The sequence below is a fragment of the Seriola dumerili genome, unplaced genomic scaffold (genome assembly GCF_002260705.1).
Source record: "Seriola dumerili isolate Sdu_G_001 unplaced genomic scaffold, Sdu_1.0 BDQW01000040.1, whole genome shotgun sequence".
Classification (NCBI taxonomy): domain Eukaryota; kingdom Metazoa; phylum Chordata; class Actinopteri; order Carangiformes; family Carangidae; genus Seriola; species Seriola dumerili.
Window position 1 is genome coordinate 653355 of NW_019174295.1, and position 21181 is coordinate 674535.

At 40.1% G+C, this 21181-nt stretch overlaps 1 protein-coding gene across 2 annotated transcripts in view; it reads right to left on the reverse strand.

Annotated features, from left to right (window-relative positions):
- The window catches only part of rad51d (RAD51 paralog D), an 18964-nt gene extending 10729 nt beyond the window's left edge, over positions 1 to 8235 (reverse strand). For both annotated transcript variants that reach the window (XM_022738761.1, XM_022738760.1), the window contains exons 1-3: positions 7875 to 8235; positions 7726 to 7787; positions 1104 to 1222 (exon numbers count right to left, since the gene is read on the reverse strand). In XM_022738761.1, coding sequence (XP_022594482.1) covers positions 1104 to 1222; positions 7726 to 7787; positions 7875 to 7956 — 263 coding nt within the window. In that variant the 5' untranslated portion in view covers positions 7957 to 8235. The remainder of the gene's footprint in view (positions 1 to 1103; positions 1223 to 7725; positions 7788 to 7874) is intronic.
- Between the last annotated feature and the right edge of the window lie 12946 nt (positions 8236 to 21181).

Sequence of the window (21181 nt, forward strand, 5' to 3'; positions counted from 1 at the left end):
GAAATATTTATCTGCCACGCTTTGTGCTGTGGCTGTAAACAGCTGACTCAATCTTGTGATGCCGGTACACATTTACCTTTCACGGGATGCAGTGTCTCAGTTTGGCAGGTTAACTGTAAAGTCCTGCTGCACTGTAACACAATACCATGCTGGTATCAGTGGAATTTTTTTATTTATTTTTTTGGTTTCTTTCAAGTCATTAAATTTTGATTTTCTGATGTACCGCGAAAATGCTTTAAAAAGGACACGGCAATGGTGTTTGTTTTTTTAGTGGGAAGTAGTCAAACTGGAGGCCAAGTAAATGCAGCTGATATATCAGAAGCCACTTTAGGCTGCGTTCATGAGCCAAATGGAACAACGAGCAAAAGGAGTGAGCTTTAGCTGCTAAAATGTTTCCTCGGAGCATGAACGTAGCACACAGGCCATTTCTAAAACGCTCTATTGCTCTGCTGTATTTTTAACTACAGCAGCCGTACTCCAGGTGCATGTTCTACCGGCGCAGTTCGATGCAAATTCGATTCTAACAACACTGAAAAAGATTTTAGTTTGATAAAAATGGATCGATGCAGAGGATTCCAGTTACAAACATCTTTGGTAATGTACGATACTATTGATTTCACGTTATCCTGCGATCATGCAAAGTCTGTACTGGTTTACAATGCTGAAGACTGACACTTGCAAACATAAGAAAACTATCTCCTCCTCCATTAAAAGGCTCTTTTAACACAAATTAACTTGGACTAGTATTTAAAAGTTCTTCTTCAACCATCATGTCTTTCAATTTAAAAAAAAAAATATATATATATATATAACCACTGTCAATAAAACAAATCAGACACTTTACTCTGAAATGATGTTAGGAGGCACTGATGAAGAGGCCCCTATATGCTCCAGCAAGCATCTTAAAATCACTTCTGCCTCTCAGTTGAATGCAGGGAAGTGTCTTTTAATTCAATATGTGGAGAGCTGTCCTTAGTAATACATATTTGATTTCGGAGGTGAACCTTCCTCTAAGCTCTTGTGGCACTGAGCCCACCGTTAAATCCCCCGGTCCCTGAGAGACAAGGCGGTGCGCTCTGCTGTGTGTGCAGAATTGTCTTTACCTGGGATTTCCAGTGGAGAGGATAGCTGTTGAACTCAATAGTTCCTCATACAGATCAGCTCCGGACACAGGGAACGCTGTGTGTTGGGCCAGCAGCACTCTGCGGATGGCGAACAAGGCCTGAAATACAAAAATGACAGTGTATGAGGCTCACACGACTGCTGCACGGCACAAGTACTGATCCAACCCGGCCAGCGATACCGGATTGTGTAGCTTTCCTACAGACAGGGCCATTAGGTCAAATTCTGGCTTGTTTTGATGTGATTAGGAGGATTTTTGATAAAATGTCCCACTTTCTGCTTTCTCATGCTTGTTCTCACATGTTATTCGGTTCACATGAAAGTGCTGCAGCTACAGTGGCGAGAAAAAGTAAGTGAACCCTTTGGAATTACCTGCATTTATGTATAAATTTATCCTAAAATATCAGATCTTCATCCAAGTTACACACAATCAATTTGAAGTAGTAACACAAATCATAGTATTATTCTTGTACATATTGAAAACACAATTCAAACATTCACATTGTAGGTTGGAAAAAGTATGTGAACTTCGAGCCTAATGACATCGACAAAAGCTAATTGGAGTCATGAAGTCAGATTCGATGTGTGTGTTCGAGCTACTTTTACTTATAAAAAACAACAACAAAAAAAAACCTTGAGTTTGCTGTTAACGAGAATCATCTGCTGATGTGAACCATGCCTCGCAGAAAAAGAGAGAGATTTACAATCAAGATTTGTTGATTGCATGAAGCTGAACAGGTCACAGAGTCATCTCAGACAGTTTAGATATTCATCGGCCCACAGTTTAACAAACTGTCAATCAATAGAGATGATGTAGTTCTCTGGCTATTCTGCACAGAAGTGGGCGTCTAGCTAAAATAAGCCATTACAGTGCAGAATGATCAGTAACATAACAAAGATGCTCAGAATAACAGCTAAAAGCTTAAAGGAATCATTGGAGCTGGTTAACGTCTATATTCATGAGTCTACCAGACACACACACACACACACACACACACACACACACACACACACACATCATGGGAAAGGAGCACAGAGGAAGCTGCTGCGCAGGGGAGCGTCATGATTTTGGAGCTTTGCTGCCTCTGGACCTGAACAGCTCGACAACATCGACGGGGAAAATGAATTCCCAAGTTTATCAAGGTCTCTGCAGGATAACGTCAGAGTGGCTGTCCACCTGCTGAAGCTCAGTAGAAGCTGAGTGATGCAGCAAGACAATGACCCGAAACATCAAAGTAAATGTACTACAGAATGACTTCAAACAAAGAAAATCCAACTCCAGGCCCAGTCAGAGCTCAGACCTTAGAATGACCCGAGGAGAGCCGCTCACACCCGACATCCTCAGAATACGACTGAGCTGAAGCAGCTCTGTAGGAGGAATGGTCCAATATTACCCCCCGAACATTGTGCAGGTCTGATCAGCTGCTACTGGAAGAGCTGCTTTGAGGTTATCGTAGGTTCAACCAGTTATTAAATCACAGGGTTCACTTACTTTTTCCACCAGCACTGTGAAAGTTTAATGGCTGTGTTCAATAAATACACAAAGAGTATAATTGTTTGTGTGTTATTAGCTTAATCACATAGTGTGTGTCTACCTAGATGAAGCTCAGATCACAGTTTATGAGCAGTTAATGCAGAAAATCAGGTCATTCAAAACTATTTTCTTGCCACTGTAACCGTTTCTGCTCAGGCTCCATATCAAACCCAACAATTACTGTTGTCATAGAGTCATCTGATTATTTTTTGTTTGTCTGGCCAGAAACTAGTGAAAAATGTGCATGTCCATCACATTCTGCCACCCTTTTTTCCCCCTCGTCTTTTTTTCCCCTTTTCCTCCAAGCTACATAAACAATAATGGTTGTCCACGGCCTCTGACACACACCTGACACACGCCTACACTCCGGCAGTAGAGGAAATAGAACACCTAACTATATAGCTTGAATGCCCATCAAAAGTTCCCACAGACAAAAAGGTGGTATCCTGAAATTGCCTGTTTTCTTTCAGCCACCAATCTTAAACCCAAAATATTCTCAATGATTCGACGATATAAAAACAGAAGGGAAGCTGAAAATCCTAACATTTGGGAACCTGAAGGAGCAGCCGTGATATTTTTGCTTGATAACTTGAATGAAGGATGAATCATTTATCAAATCTGTTGACTTGGAATCCTCTGTTGATTGATTAACTGAGTAATCTTTTCAGCACTTTGTCTGGAAAAGCTTTGATCCTGGCTTTGACAATGTCAGGGGAGGAATACTGCATTATGTGAGTTTGAAATACAGGAAATGTTATATCCAATATCAAATTTGTGTTGGTCTTGTGTTGATATGGAGCCAGCAGCCAAGCAAAGCTCTTCACCATGGGAATACTTTGATTTCTCTCAACTAGACAGTACTTAGTTTGATATTTTAATTACCAAACAAGCTAACACACCATTCAGTTGTAATGGAAATAAAGTTAAATCAATTCAGTTACACAAGCACACTAAGTGTCGCATTTGTTGCCTAATTAAACAAAGTATTGTTACTGTTGAGCTGAAACACACAAACCTTCCCTTTATTTAAGCTTCACATCAACACTCTGCTGTATCTGAACAGACACAAATGACAAGAAGGTGTCCTACAGTTAATTATAAGCCAATACAATGTAGATCAATAATTATCACTGAGTTAACATTGATCTAGAACACAGATCAAAATAAATCCCACTTCTCATCAGGACAACAAAACCAACGGGGTCAGAGAGAAACCATCACCAAGGGAGAAAGTCGGGATATCTCTACGTCAGGACTGAGCTCATTGTTGAACCCAGTCTCCACACAACTGGCCGGAAAGTCTCATAACTGTCGCTATTTAAAAACAACATGAGGTCCACGCTCTAGTAAATGAATGATTTCGATTGTCAAAAACGTCTCCTGATCTAACAACACAGGTGAGGGAGGTGCGGTTGGAGCGAACAGTCCTGTATAGTTGGTGTTATTACAGCGAGACAACCGAGAACCATCGCCACCTCCAGCAACCCACCACTAAACTGGCTCCTCGATCATTCCTGACAGACATAATGTTTTGAAAATGTAGGGACATTTCTCTTCATTCTAAGTCTCTAAAGGAAGTGGAGCACTTCATGAAAAGTCCCTGAAGAGCCGACTGAAGGTACATGACCGAAGGGAGCACGACTGCCAGAGGCGAATAAACGAACGACCAATCGGGTCATGACAAGCGCTTTTCTGATGCTCACAGGGTCATCTCATGGGATGTATGGCTTTTAGTAAACAAGTATGTGATTGTCTATTTGATGTTTGTATCTACCACACTGCAGTACAACAACACAAGTGCATCCCACTGGATCTCACATGACATCAGTCTACTGCATGAGAACACACTGCTTTTCATCGTCCAGGCTGCGTTGTGATGTTTTGTATTTAAAAAAAGGGATCTGAGAGAGAAAACAGCAAATGTTGGATGATCAGCTTTCTGTGGAAGAGCACTTAGTGCTATTTAGGAGACTCACATTCTGATTAGTCTCTCCTTCCGGGCAGAAAGGATTTCCTGCCTGCGTTCAAGTCCGACAGCGAAAATTTATTTAGTAAAATAAGACAAATCTGTTGGGTCTCAATTAGTGGGATTTTTTGGCGCCCCAATTTAGGATGTGGCCTAATGAGATGGGTGTGTTTTTACATAAAAGCCTTGCCTTGTTCAGCTTTAATTGAACTACAAGAGGCTGCTGCAGTCGAATAAACGTGTCGGTACAGACGACCTAGCATTGACCTCCTGCCCGTTGTGTGTGTACAACAATGGTTCACATTCACAGCAGGAGTCTGCCCGACCAGAGGGATGCTGGTTATCAGCTCAGGGGATGCCTGCAGGCTGAACAAGCAGGTCAGGAAGTCTAGCTCAGTCACAGGGATGAACCTGAACCTGCTACAGGCAGAGATGGAAAAAAAAAAAAAAAAAAAGAAATATTCAAAAAACTAATGATCTCATGCGGGAAAAAAAAAACATTCACTCATTCTGTGGCGATATCTTCAACACTTTCAACTTAAATCACCTTGGTCAAAGTGGTACGTGACTGCTGGAAATAAAATATATATAAGTGAATCGGGAGGCTACAGGCGCAGAAAAGTTTAATTACGTGTCGACAACATGAAAAGAAAATGTGCAGTGATAGGAGTATGGAGACGGTACAATATATTCACACTTTTTTTTTAACTTTCTCTTATACTTTAAGTTTTTTAATCCCTTGGGGTTAAAAAAACTCATTTCCTATACGTGTCTATACAATTGCATGTACTGACACTCTGACCACAGAATGACTGAAACTCTCACATTGCCAGAGTCGTCTTCCATGCCCCGTCCAACCCACACAATTATGCATGGATACAATTTTATCTAAAAAGGCCCTTCTGGGTCTCCATCCTGATTATTTGTTAGTCTTATATGTTCGAAAAACTTTGGTGGAAAACACCGATTATTATACAAAAAAACTGTTTTCTTTTATCTGCCCATAAGGTCAGAACTCGGTTAGGCAGAATTTCTTTTATGATCTCTGCTCTCTCTTCATGGTTCTCACTGAAAGAAAGATTTAAAACTGAAAGAACTGGCCTCTCTTTGTGGGTTCAAACTGATAATGAAGGACTCTGCGGCAGAACCAGTCAGGAGTTTTTAGAATTGCTGATGGCTAAAAACATTTTTCTGTTTATTCCTTCCTACTCTACACATACAGTGCATAGTAATTAAATACTACTTTTAATATTTGCCACGTCACTACTCTATTAGAGTTGTCTGCAAAACTTTGCCCATCACTGTACAATTCACATATTTTGTTGATGTTGATTTTTAGGATGAAAAGAGTTTAAAAAACCCCCCCAAAACATCGCCTGCAGCAATGCTGATGCACTGTTACTTTTTATTTCATGAACTTAAAGAATAGAGACAAATTAAACAGTGACTGTCATGTGCAAATGTTTGGACACCCTATTGAGCCAGTGCATAGACTCAGTGACTCTTTTCAGTCTCACTTTCTTGACTGTCATTTGAATCCAGAATTTGTTGATATCTCTCTGCACAGTGCTTCCTGTGCCACTGGCTGCCACACAACCCCAAAGCAGAATATTTCCACCCCAATGATTAACAGTTGATAAGTTGTTCTTTTCATCAAATGCTGCTGATTTTTCTCTCCAAACACACCTTTGGTGATTGTGGCCAAAGAGCTCAGTTTGAGCTTCATCTGTCTCCAGCACTTGTTTCTAAAATTACTCTGGCTTATCCAGATGTTGCTTTGAATATTTCAGGTGTTGACTTTAGTGATGAGGTCGCAGCTTAGGTGTCCTTCTGATGACTCCTCCGTGTAAACACTGTTTGTGCGTCAATGTTGCACAGTCGAACCACCACTTCTGTGGCAGCTCCTCAGCAGTCATACGGGAGTTTTACTTCTCCTTTCTGCCCAGCAGTCATGGAGGTGTATCTTATAGTTTTCTTGGTCCTCCAGATCTTGTCTTTACTTCCACAGTTGCACTTAACTGCTATGTGTCAACAACATTTCAGACAGTGGAAATTTCAACCTTTGACACTTCTTTTTATAGCTTCTCCTGCTTTGTAGGCAGTAATTAGCTTCATTTTCTGATTCTCAGTGTCACCACAAAGTTTGAACAGACAGAAAATTACCAGCTCTGGAAATGTAATTAGCTGAATTCCTAATGACAATTCTTGGCCTGCCTTACAAGACTTAATGAGTCACTTAAGGCCTATCAAGTTATTGAAGTTGTATTTACCAGTAGAAAGGTGCCCAAAACTTTGCACATGCCACAATTAGTAAAATTTTTTCCTGTTTTTTAAGTTCTTCACATAAAAACTAACAATGCATCAACAAGTGGATAAAGGCTTTTCAATGTCTGTTTACTGCAGGGGCCATATTTGCATGCAACTGTACTCTACATACATACAAAACATTATCTAGTTGTACTTGCTGAGTGGGAAAAATACAATAAAATATACATAATATATAGAAATTAATAGGAAGCAAATGCGATGTTCAACCTTGAACTGAACCACTGCTGTGAAACAATTTGCATGGCTTCTAAACTAGCTGACCTGTGGTGTCAGGCTGCACATAACAAGCCCAGTGGGAGGTTTGCTTACATTAAGCATGCCCTTTTTTTTAATTATAGGCCACCTATTATAATAAAGCCCTTAGACTATGAGATACTAATGCAGCATGTGGGTGAAAGTGTGTCCAAGATCAACATGATATTGGTCGGGTCCTAAACCTCCCACTCTACACTGAAATGCAAAGTGTAAAACGTGGGTGTCCTTTGTTTACACATCACAAAAGACAGATATGAATTTGACTTATTTAAAGGAAATGATGAAAGTTTGTCATTCGTGAGGAAATGTGTTTGGTTTAAGGGGTTTAGATGAAGCAGCACTACTACTATTGCATGTTTTTGGACACCTGGTGGGTGTAGTACAATACGTGGAGGAAATGTGGCTGAACTGGACAGCCAAAATCTGGCAGGGTTGATTCCCCAAAGGTGTTTATTTTGACATGGAGTTTTCAGTGTCCCTCAGTTAACGAGCCCAATGTTTTAATTTACGGTATAAATACCTTATAGGACACAGAACATTTCTGTGCAAGCTCCTCAATGTCAGATGAGACCAGGTCCTCCACTGTGAAAACAAAACACTATGAGTCAGATGTTAACTATGATGAAACGTCCTCAAAACACAAACGCACGCACACACACACACACTAACCTGTTTTAATATCAGCAGCTCGCAGGTCCCGCACTAAACCCTCATCCAGCCCAGGACACATACCTTCTCTCAAGACTACCATGTTCTTGCATAGTTAACTGCTCGTTCTCATGTAACGCGACGTTAGGGAATGAGACGCAGCTGAACTAGCTAGCTACAGTTGTTTTTAGCTTGAAGTTACGCAGCAAACTTAATTTGCCTGTTTGTTCGTTGTAGTCTGTTTGATTGACTTTTAAAAACAAAACTCTGCTTCTAAAGTTCACGACGACAAAACCCAAACCTTATCTTAACTAAGACAAACTGACACTTCAGAAAACCTTTTCGCAAACACTACAGTACGCAAGTCTACACACTGATTCGAGCCAAAATATAGGCGAAGGCTTAAATATCACCCTCCCGCTTGCCGTAGTAAAGCGCGCTCGCAGTGTTGTTAGGGTAATGTAGTATACTACTCTGGAGTTGCTGGGTTGGTTTGTTATTTTTTGTCTGCCTCAATTATCATTAGACTGTTTTGTTAATTTCATGTCGTTTTATTGTTAATTCTTTTTTCTATTTCTATGTATTCCTATGTGAAATACTGAAATAAAGATGTAATAAAAATACTTAAACGTTTTTTTTCCCAGTAGTAGCCTACAACTTGGTGCCTAGTGATTATCCACAAAAACTGATTTGATTATGTCACTTAAAATATAGGCCCAACAAATAGGTCCAAACGCAAAACCAAGAAAAACTGAAAGAAATAACACAGATTTAATCCAACATAGAACATAGACATGTCAAATAAAATAACATACTATAGAACTACAAATAGTATGTAATACAAACAAGTGTTGAAGTCATAATATGAGAACATCACAAATTAGTCTTAGACTCTCTTTTCTTTCTTTCTAGATAGAGGTGTGCATTATTTTTGTTATGTCGGATAAGGCCAGTCACCCAGCAAGTTAAGACTGTTCTTCCTTGTTTCAAGGTAATAAAGCCTTGCATAGACACCATCAGTTCAGAGTCTTAGGTCCTTCAGGCGGATTAGTGACACACAGAAAATCATCAGTGAAAGGGATTTTAGGGTTCACCTTGCTCCTTCTGCAAAAATCTGTGTTATCTCGGGTGTGGAAGTGGTGATGGCACTTTGGATGCTGAGGACACTTATTCTAAGAGAGACTTCTAACTGGATGATACAGTGATCATAAACCCAGTTATGTACTGATCCTCACTAGCTCAAAAAGTCATTGACTTTGGCTCAGCTTGTAACGCTTTCTGTGCTCTCCGGTTCAACTTCTGACCATTTTCACTGAGTTCAGGCTCTGTTCTCTGTCTGTGCTTCTTTGAACTGCAGCCTTGTGAGTGGGGATACTCTCCCTTTAACCCCAGTTCTTCTATCAGCAGTCATTTCTTTGAGCAAGACAAAGTAATGCCAGCCATCTTTTTTTTTTTTTTTTTTTTTACTTACTTCTCCTTTCATTGTTTTATTGTAACTAATCGTTTTCCTAATCTCCCAAGATGGCTGCATTGCTTCTTCTGCACATTCAAATTTTACAAAATATATGCTTTATAAATATAGTTAGATTTATTTGATCTGATACCCCATGGAAGAAAATGATACAAGAGAAAATGTGATTCTCTCAGGGATCAATAAAGAATCCTATAATAACCATTAATATGCTAATATAATTCTAGCCGAATGAATCGTATTAGAGCTATGGATAAAGAGCTGATACTGTGTTAATCTTTTGATTATGCCTGCATGCATGAGTCGTGAAGTTCTGCTCTGTGATGTGGAGTTTTGACTAAAATCCAGCTGCTCTATACTCTCCATTATGAAGGCTTTATTCTGAAAAGTAATTTCTGGTTCCAGACCGGTCCTGTGAGTACATCGCCCTGCTGAAGGCGGAGTGAAGACACAATGTGATCTAGAGATGCTGTGGATACTGTGCATGTAAATGTTACATAGCAAAAATAAATGGATCACTTTGATCAATGAGGTTTACAAAGTGTAATGCAAGAAGATGATATAAGCTCTGAATATCACATGTCATGTGTGGAAATCGCAGGTAATGCTGGGGCACCTTCACGCCACATAAACACTTTATGCCCTGAAGTGACTTTTTCTTTTAAATAGCACAAGGCCACAGTAGTGTTAGAATTAACAAGGTGTATTGTATAGCTTAGGGAACATTTACTCTTTGGTGACAAAGAACCTTTTTTCCACTGCAGGAACTTCATGGCATATAATGTAACATGTGGCCCCCTTTTCAAGAACTATATTTCAGCTCTGCTCAGGAGGTGATCTTACATACACGTTCCAGGTACTTTCAGGGGTTGTCAGCAGTGTCACCGTTCAGGATTATAGCTACGGGTATTTTTTGTGACTTCACAAAAAGGACAGCTAGAACAAACCCAACAGAAATCATAATTCTACAAATACTGTTTTACTAAGATGCCCAAATTCTCATCAGTATTTAGGGAGAGGAGGCTATTCAAAGGAGATGAAGAGTCAGCAGTTAGAAATAAAAACTTGGAGCTGAAGTGTCTAGAAGAAAAATACAAAACCAAGCCGTGCAGGAAAAAAAATTATGAGATGAAACAAAATGATAGAAGCTCTCAGTAAGTTTGATGTGTCCAATTAAATATGAACATAAAAGAAAATGATCAAATCTTACAAAGTCATGGAAAGCCCTAGATTACAGGCTTAAGTTCCTACTCACCTATGCACCTTTGTTTCACGAGTAAAGGTGAAACGATGTGAGATGGAGATCTGCTGGAAAAACATAATGAACTTGGGTTAAATTTGGATGAACTCACAATATGTTCCATGCATGACCATGTCCATTTGGAGCTTCACAACAGTGAAGTGGTGTAAAAAAAACAAAAAAAAAAAAAACACATGGGTCAGTAATGGCAGTGGGAAAAAATGAAAAGGTTGAAATGAGTCATCCCTTTTGCCCTCTTCTCATCATGCCAGATATGAACTTATGTGCACATCAAAACAGGGCAAATCAAGTCCGCAGACTTGGCCATTAACAGAGTGAAAGGTTGTTGTACTGGATGTTTTGTGAAGCCCATTTGTCTGGTTTGGCTGTAGTGCTGTGAATGACTCTGAGGCAAACGTCAGTCACACTAAGTGTTACTGAGTGCTGGAAACCATGTGGTAAAGGATTCCTGGTTAGAATCAAAGTCAAGACTTTCACATTGGCATCGCTGTCAAAGTCATTCATTTTAGGCGTAGACACAAAGAAAGAGATTAAAAACCTGAAAAAGATTGATCTCAACAGGTGAGTTCACACACCCCTCTGGGCTTCAGGTTGATACGTGAAGTGGCAGCACCACCTGCGCTCCATCTTTACCACGTTTAGTGAGTGAGAGATTAATAATGCATACTGCAGTTTGGGAAAAAAAGACAGACAACCCTGTGATCTGCCATATCAACCCCAAAGGGTAAACAATGAATCAATCTCTTTTCCACCAAATTTAGGCAACGTGGCCAAAGTCAGCCTCACTTTACACAGAGCTTGTTTTTGCAAACACAACATACAACACAGCCATTCCAGTCAACACATTTCAACCCAATACCACAGACTGGTGTCTGAGAAAGTGTCAGGTACCATTAGCAGAAAACCTACAAATTAGAAATTTTTTTTTCTTTTTTTTTTTTTGAAGGAATGGTGTCAAATCTCTCTCGCAGAACACCAGAGACTTATCACTGTCAAGACTCTGTGAGGATGTGCTTCAGAAGCCAATTACAGGCTGAAAGTTGCTGCACATCTTGATTCTGTTTCTTTGAAGCCTAAAAACCAAGTCAGAAATCTTGGGGTTATTATTGACTCCAATTTAAATTTTAACTCCCATATCAAGTCTATGACAAAATCGGCCCATTATCATCTTAAAAATATGGCAAGAATTACAGGAGACATGTCTAAACAAAAACTTCTTTCAGAACTTCCCAGAAAAGCAGCAGCTACATATAATTCAGGAAACTCACTGCTACGAGAGTCTCAAAGAATTGAATTCAAAATATTCTTACTTGTCTATAAATCATTTAAAGGTTTAGGACCTAAGTACATCTCTGACTTGCTTCCACACCATGAAGCCTCAGGCATCAGTCTGCTCAGTGTTCCTGTATTAAAAAACAAAACAGAGTGAAGCTGCATTAACTTATTATGCTACACACAACTGAAATAAACATCTTAGATGTGGCCCATCTCTAGCTTAAAAACACCAAATCACCTCTCCTTTTAACTGCTGCTAATAATTGCACCCTGACTCTTTTTATGGATTTTCTTGTTTTGATCCATTTTATACTTATTATTTTTTATTTTTCTATGCTCTGTTCTCTCTATTTTTGAATTGCCTCTGTGTATGAAATATGCCTTATAAATAAACTTTCCTTTTGGCAGTTGGACTCCTAACAATAGGAGGCGTTACTAGAATCAGAGAGTTGTTTTTAACTTGTGTATTTTTGGCCTGGTTAGACTTTGAGCTCAGGTTACACTCAGAACCCTCTGCAAGAGATTCACCAAGAAATCCTAGTTAATTACACAGAACTAGGTATGACAGCACACCAAGTGGTTATATCTGGACCCTTAAGCAAAGAGACTTACGTACGTCTAATGTTTCAAACAACTCTCTTCATCTCTTGAGGACGGTTTCAGTATAATCCCTGTTGCATTCTCAAAGTTCTTTAAATATGCCTCTACAATGAACAATGTCATATTTTATGTTCCTTTTTTTATTTAAACATCTGACTAATGCTAATAACATAAGAAGACCAAGAGTCTACAGCCACACTGAGTTTAAAATGCTCACTGTAAACTCACTGTAATGATTATGGCGACAGATGAAAAGTCAGGATCACCAGAGTTTGCGAAGACCATGAACGTCTGCACCAGATTACATGGTAATCCACTCAAGACATTTGACTCTGAACCACAAAGGTCAACCTGCTGGTGGTGCTAGAGGAAAAGTCACTAAAGTCGTTAGGATTCATCCCCTGGGGAACATTGCCTGTACCAATGTTTGCGAGAGCCAGTCTCGCAGACGCAGAGATATTTAATTGGATAAGTGGAAGTTTTGACCCGCAGGTTATATGTGAATGTCCTCTTTGATATTTCTTTGGCTGTCCACTGACTCCTGGTCGATGACTTTGATTTCTTCACAGAGCTGTGGCCCCTCTTGGTCTGATGTTCACAGACTGCTGATGTTGTCCGGTGTTCTTTCAGTCTCTTGTCTACACTCAGACCGCCCTTGTTGGAGGGTAGAGAGGTCGAAATGCAGATGCTTTTGGAAGCATGATACCCCCAAGATTGTTCTGATTAGAGGCAGGATTCAATATTACTGAGGCATGTTTTATTATGGCATCTGATCAATACAAGAGAACAACAGAAAAATCATAAAATGGGAGTCTAAGTGTTCAGGCGAGGTACATCAGGTTCTCCTCATTTGGAGCCCCCCTGTAATAGTAGAGGCTGGTCATTAGGTGATGTATGACCATAGACTAATGGCTTAACATACAGTCCTCTAAATCAACCTCAACCGTCTTTTAGAAAGTATGTTTATATACAACTAATTTGCAACAACAAATTATTTTTGTAGGAAACATAAATGCAACCACATTCTATGCTGAACATTTCAGTGAAAAGTTCAGACAACGTATCTGATCTTGCAGTAAAACATCCACTTGTAGTGATTACAGCAGTATTACACCTTTTCATGGTTATATTTAGACTCACACATCACTTGTTTAATGTTAGGGAAAGACTGTGGTCTAGTTTAATACAGAAAAGGTTCACAGTGACTTCAGACACAACCTTTTTAATTTAGACTGACCCTAAACTGTGATCCTGCCCTAATGATCCAGCCAGCGATTGCATTGCCACCACAGCCTCACTGGGAAAACATGTTTAGTAATACATGAATGTAATTTCTAAGAGACAGGGTTAAAATAGTTTAGGGATTTGCTCGTTCCATCATTGTAACATATTAAACTCAAAATCCTTCCATCCACTATAAGAAAGTTTCAACTGGTCCTGGTGAGATAATCGAGTGGTTGCCACATTAAAATAAATGATCAATTAAATGATTAAATTTGTTTTCATGTGTGAAAAGTCACATCAAGCTACATCAGCGCAGCTCAATGGAAAACTGTAATGATAACAATCCAGTGCTCGTGTTGTAGCCACTATAGATCCCCGAAATTGTAAAAAAATAAAATAAAATAAAATAAACAAAGAAAGATTAATAACAAAAACCACATGGTAGTTTAAAGTTTAAAGGAATACACATTTCTCCATTTATCACACAGCTCTTTTGATGGTCTTATCATGAATTGAGTTTTTGTGGGTTGTGAGCTAACTTTATATATTTATTTTTTTTATTGGCTCCCTTTTAAGCAGCGTACATCGCCATGGTAACCCAGCTCCACTAGTCTCAGCAAGACTATATTCAAGCTATGAAGCCTAAATGTGTGAAAAGCCTCGACAGTCACTGGGCCCAGTGGTCATTTTAAAATAAACACCTTTATTGTGATGGTGTCATCTGCAGACCTGATCACCTGTCTCACTCGAAACAAATGAGACCAGTAATAAAAAGAAGTGTACAGGGAGACTGCGGTGGATTAACAGATGGTGGGAACTGGTCTCAAGGCGGTGCTGTTTGCAGAGCAGTGCAGCCACTTTGCCTTCTGTGATGATTTATTATATCCAACATATAATGAATGTTTGTGGTGTTTCCGGGCCATTTGCCCACTAAAGATGGTCTCTTTAACTGTGAGGTAGCTATCACTGTTTGATGATAGTTATCAATAATGAATTAAATTGACTACTGCATATTAAGAGTGCTGAAATTATTCATTGTATTCCCAAGAGTGATTAATGTAGTAGAATGTGCCCATAGTCCATCACCTCAGCATGAGACTGACTCTTTCACAGACTCAGTGTGAAGACACAACGTCGCCTCAGTGAGAGGAACTGCACTACCCTCAGCCGTATGTGAGGGTAGTGACAAGCAACCTATATTGTTTAAGTTGGACAACTTGTTGACTTAAAACACACGAGGGATGAAGATTGGACAAACGATATGGCACAACTAACAAGAGGTCACTAACGGGCAGACCACGGTCCGGATCCGGGCCGAGACCTATAACCTATAAATTACTGACAATTATCAAATTTTGGCAGAGCATTTTTTATTTTAACTGGTGCAGTTTTTCTAGGTCTTGCAGCTTTCGTCACATGACACTACTCAGCCAATCATTGCGACTCGAGTGTGCGTGAGATACACACATGAGGGAGAAGACATAAGAAAAATAATAAGTGGGGAAAGTGAGATAGAAGAGGGAAAGAGAGAAAAAGGACGTATTAAAAAAGGTGTTCAGTTGTTCAGATGAGTTGAGATTGTTTCTTATAAAACTGGTTGAGACTGCTGGTTAACTGAACAGAACAGGACATATAACAGAACATATAGTTATCATTATATTATATAGAGAAGGAACCTCTTGGAATTTCAATTGCAAACCCTGGTGTATAGTTTATATGTTTGTCAAGGCATCATAACCAGAACAGGGCCTTCTTCTTATAGCTGGAAATGAATCATTTATGAGCTATAAATTATATAAAACGTGTCTTTGATGGTCATGTAACACGATGGGTTTGCTCAGTATGTGCAGCAGCACATGGTGGTGAGCTGTGACCTACAAGCAGGATCAAGCTCTGTCTTCCCTCGTTTCTCTGACCCTACCCCCTGGAATCTCAGTTAACTAAAGTGTGCTCCTGTGCCGGCTCCATCCTTGGCTCCCCTGCAGCCTGTGATGCTGCCGGGTACAAACACTCCGGTTCTCCAGTACGTGGGGGGAAAAACAACAACAAAAAAAACACTTAGGATCAACATCTAAATGCACATATTTACCATATGAAATTGAAGTGGATGATTCAATAATGCCTGGTCTTGACATTTATTTGCTTTCAAAATAAAATCTCCCCACTATAGCAAAAAAAAAAAATCCCTAATGAATAATGGATCCATGAAAAACAAATTCCTTACAACACAGTAATTTGCAAAAACAAACTTTGATTTACCTGATGCCTATAGATTTATCCCCATGTCTTATTTCATGTTGCTTTCAGGAGAGACGGGTCCATAGTGTATTAATTATGTATCATTATCTGCTACACCTCATTAGCCTTTGTGTAGTCAGACAAGGGATATTTCTCAGCCTGAAAAGGTGTCTTAATAATTTAATCCTACAAATTTCAATGCTTCATAAAGCTGAATTTTCTAGGGCAAAAAAAAAAAAAACAAACAAAAAAACTATCCATATTTTATGTTTGGCATTAATCTTAATTACATCTGTAAGATTGAGTAAACACCAAGAACAAACAGGTGTCACCTTGAGTGTGACAGAGGCGCTGTGGACGAGGGTGCATCACGTAATACAGGATGAATCCAGTTTTGCTTCATTAAAGAAAATGGCTGCTCAACTGTTCTCATCATTCATATATATTGTTAGTAAGTAGTGGCATGAACGTGACAAAAAAGATGAAATTATGAGATCAGTTAAAATATTTTCTGTGTTTCTGTTTGCTGTGGAGACAGAAACACAAAGGAAGGGAGATTTGGCATCAAAGAAACCCTTATTCAACATATCTCTAACTTAAAAGGCATCCATTATTCATGAATTTGCCACACCGGACATGTCATGTGGATTACGAAAATACACAGTTTGTTTGTTATGGGTGAGAGTTTATTTGCTTTCTTTGCATTTCTTCTTCTAGGTCAGACTCTTACCGATGATTAAGTTGAACACGCTGGCTGAGAAAAATGCTCGGGGTTATCACCCTCTTGCAGAGGCCTCGCTGCCGATGGACCCTGACAAGATGTTGACTCCCACTGAGACTGTGAACCCTCCCTTTCTCTGCCATTTAAGGGAGCCTGCCAACAGTTCCTATTAAGCCTGTCTGTGGGTGTGTGTGTGTGGGTATGCGCTTCTGCCGTCTCTGTAGACATCATGCTGCATGGAAATGTGGGCAACGCTCATAATGAAAGATATCATCAGTTATATCAGTTACATATAAGGCTTTAAATGATTTGCATTATCAGTTCGTGCTGTTGTTCTAAAGATTCTGAGATTGCTGCAGAGGTAGCAGCAAAAAAAAAAAAAAATATATATATATATATATATATAACAAAAGCAAGAGACACTTGAAAGAGTTGCTAACTTCAGCCTCAGTTTCATTTAACTTTTTTGCTTTAAGGAATTTCAAGTCAACCATAAACTACAGCCGAAATTGCTTTACATAAATAGATTGCATTCAGATGATCAAATTGGCGGGTTCAGTGCCATGTTTGCTGCTTGTGATAACCACAATTCATGACACTAAGTGGGTGCCCGTGCAGACTTCCAACATGACGTGAACGCATCGTGATCCCGTCTCCAACATCAAAGCGGGCTGAGCTTCCCAGGCCTGCTGTGAAGGTGGCAATGTACTAAAAACACATTTTCACTGTCTGAGACGCATTTGCATATCATTACACGGAGATCGCTGCACGGTCCAATCAGAAATGATTTTTGAAAGCTGGGTTTTTTCCTGGCACCCTACTTGAAGTGAAGTATGGCCAGCCAGCCAACCAGCAGCAGCAGCAGCAGCAGCAAGGCACACTGTGGCCCTGCAGAGTGTTTAAAAACTCAGCTGCTATCGTCCGTCTTTCAAAAGTGACTCACAGACCAACATCCACACGCAAGGTGATGAAACCAGAAAGACCTCATACAACTAATTCCTGACTATGTTGCTTATTCTCCAGCAGCACACACGGAGCCTGTGGGGGCTGCTGAGCACCTTCATCCCTGCTCTGACATAACTTGGCCCTGGTTGCTGTTGCCGGGTTGTGTCTCCTCAGAGGACCCAATCATATGCAGGTGAGTTGCGGTCTGAACACACAATCTCTCTCACACACACACACACACACACACACACACACACATATGATGTTTCAGTCAGTAGAAAAAAAATCCATCTTCTTAAGCTTTGACTTTTATTTCCTGAGAGCCATGCCAAGAGCCAAACAAGCTCCCACACACGTTCTCCATGCTTGAGGGATCACTCAGCAACGCCCTCGAACTGAGCGTCTCTGGATGGATGTCAGCATGTGATGGCATGAGCTGTCGGCACTATTGTTGCTGTGCATACATTAAACTCCAATAAATAATAACTGAACTGTGTCCTCTACGTCACGATTTCAGGCCTTATTGGACAAGACATGATGACACTTTTGTGTTTGGGTAGGAAAAGTTGAATTTTTCATTGGGCACTTGAGTTCATTAAACATGTATGATTATTTGGTGCGTTTGCTGTCTGAGAATCCACACTGTAGTGTCAGCACAAAGACCATCAAAAGGAAAATAAAAAAAAAATAAAAACCTGCTGATACAAAGGCTTGAAAAACACATCTATGATTCTTTTAGTGTCTATCTCATATGATTTTTTAATCTTCGAGGGCATATATCATCACACCCCAGAAAACCTTGAAAGAGTAATTATCAAGAAAAAAAAGGTTCCCAAAGGCTAGCATGCCTTCCCCTCAATTTTCTAGACCTTCATTGGCCAAGGTTGAAAACAGGACATGCTTACAAAGGCACACCTTGAGCCTCAATAAAACTTTAAACTGCTGTCTTGCCAGCCATGATGAATAATGGTTTTGTTGTCCTTGGCTGCAAAAGCATGTTCCCCTAGAAAACAAAAGAAGCGTCCAGATAGCCAGCCAGCCTCTCTGATGAAAGAGGAAATACATGCTGGAATTATACGAGTCGAACGGTGGGAAGACACGATGCTTTGGCGAACGCTCGCCAAACACTCCACAGCAGCTACTGATTACACAGCATTTCAAGCAGTGAATAATGTTAGTCGGGACAGGACAGCCGCTGGCACAGCACATTGACCTGGCTAAGAGTTGTCAACACGTGTCAGTGAAAGCAGCTCGTTTCGATGCTGCCCCTTTATTGGTAGCCCCTCCCTGTGTTTGAGCCTTTCCTCATCCAACAAATTGATTTTCTTTTAACCAAAGTGCAATGTCACCGTGTAAGTGCTGCAGAAAAAAGAAAAAAAAAAATCACTATAAGATACTGTAGGTTGGTCATATTTTTAAACCCCCCAAACCGGAAACATTAAGTGTACTGTATGTTCAATCACACGCTTACGTACACACCACATGTTTCATAGTCAATCAGCCACTGACTATGACACTTGCCTTTAACTCATAGGCAAACAACAGCCTTGACTAGTGACACACACACACACACACAGATCGATCAGTGCTGAACTCAGATGCATTGTTTGCAACATCTATTTAAGCGCTGACAACAAGCACAGTATTTATATTTAATATTTTTGTTAAATTTGGTAATGAATATTGAAAACATATTGGTGTTTTACAGACATTTGTCGGGACTCGGGACACCCAGCTTGAAACCGGAACATTTCTGCACAAACCAGTGCATCTGGTCATCGCACTGTATGATAAAGCCTCTTGCTACGAGCTGGAGGCTGACTTCAGGGTTATCATCTACCCACGGTCACCGAAAACTTGCAAGTCATCGCCAAAAAACTGCAAAATCCTGACCAGTGTTTTCCATAAATTGAAATTAAGGTACAGCACACAGATTATATGATACATGGCATGTACAGTTGCTGTGGAGGCTAGGCTAACAAAAGGCTAACGCTAATTTGGTCCTTAACTGCAATTCCCTGTGTAGGACAGAAAGTCTGTATCCACGGCAGCTTAACCAACATGTACCACATCTGTTTTTTAAATGAATTTTTAGCAGCTAAAATGAGGGTTTACACAAATATTGCAAAAATCCGTCTGTTAAGAAACAGGAAAAAGGAAATTGATTCCTCTCCTACCTGTAATCATCGAGGTGTGGAAGTTATCGCGGAGTCATCCTCAGATGGGGGGCCGGCCTCGTCGATGCTGCTAGCTGCCATTTCTCAGTCCCATGTCATGTCAGCTAACAAGAGCTGATGTGTCACAGTTCGTCTCTGGGCTCTCTTGTTCCCTGCTCTGGATCTGCCATTCCCTCCTGCCCCAGTGCAGTCACCTGGCTTTCCCTGTTCATCTGCCCACCTGTTCTCACTCCAATCTAATCACCCAGCTCTCATTGCCACACCCACCTCACTTGTTTTTCATCTCCAATCAGCCACTATACACCTGCCCCCTGCCCATGGTGGGGAATGGTAACAAGGCAAACTGACAATGGTACGTTTGCCTTGTTACCATCCCTGTGTCCATGTATTCCTGTGAGTTTCTGGACTTTGATATTCTGTTCCTGTCTGCTTTTCTGCGGTTCATGTTCTTACCTGTTGTTCCTGTTTACTTGCCTGTAAGTTTGAGTGTCACTGTTAATGCACTTAATGGTTCCTGCCTGCTTCTGGCTTGATAACATGTCTGTCTATGTGGTAAAAAAAAAATGTTTTGGAAATGTGAGGAAGTGGCACATGTAAATGTACCTTTTAAAAAAATAAAAATAAAAAGGTAAATGTCAGTGTTTTGAAAAAAGAAAAATAGCAGCTGTATGAACCAGTTTGCTGAAGCCTGAGCAAAAATATGTCAGATTAACTGACCCTTTAATATTAACACTACATTGTCAGAACTACATATTCTCTCTCTCGCCTCTAGTAACATCTGGTTTTGCAAGTAGTTTTGGTTATTTGCTCAAGTTCAGTGACGTCCAGCGCCTCCAAAATATAATACAACCTTTTTCACAGCAGTCGTGTGGACATTTCAAAGCAGGAAGAAGCACAGGTGTTTCAGGCGTACAATGATTATAACTATTAACTGAACCAGTAACACCTGTGCTTCTCCTGCTATGACATGTCAAACTGGCTGGTGTGATGTCTGATACACGTCTGTGTCTTCCTTTGAAAACTGTTCACAGCGAGAGTGGTGGATTATCCGCAGCGTTGGGGACACTGTCTTTTGAAAGAAATAATATTTCACAATAAAACACATGTAAAAACTGCTGACTGTGATATTACTTTCATTATGAATGAAAGTATGTTTTGGTTTTTATAGAATTACGCCTTCAGTTGGAGGCAGTGGGCTTGGGGCCACAGACGTGGGAGGGAAATTGGAAAGTAGTAAGAGACACTGTTGGCTAATATAAATGTTGAATATTGTCATCCCAGCCCCTTTGCCTTTATGTGAGCACCAAGAATCAATTTACATTCACCTCCATAGTATTGGAATCTAAGCAGAACATTGATATTGATCATCAGTATTAATCTGTCATGTGATCCTCATCGCACTAAAGGAGTTACAGT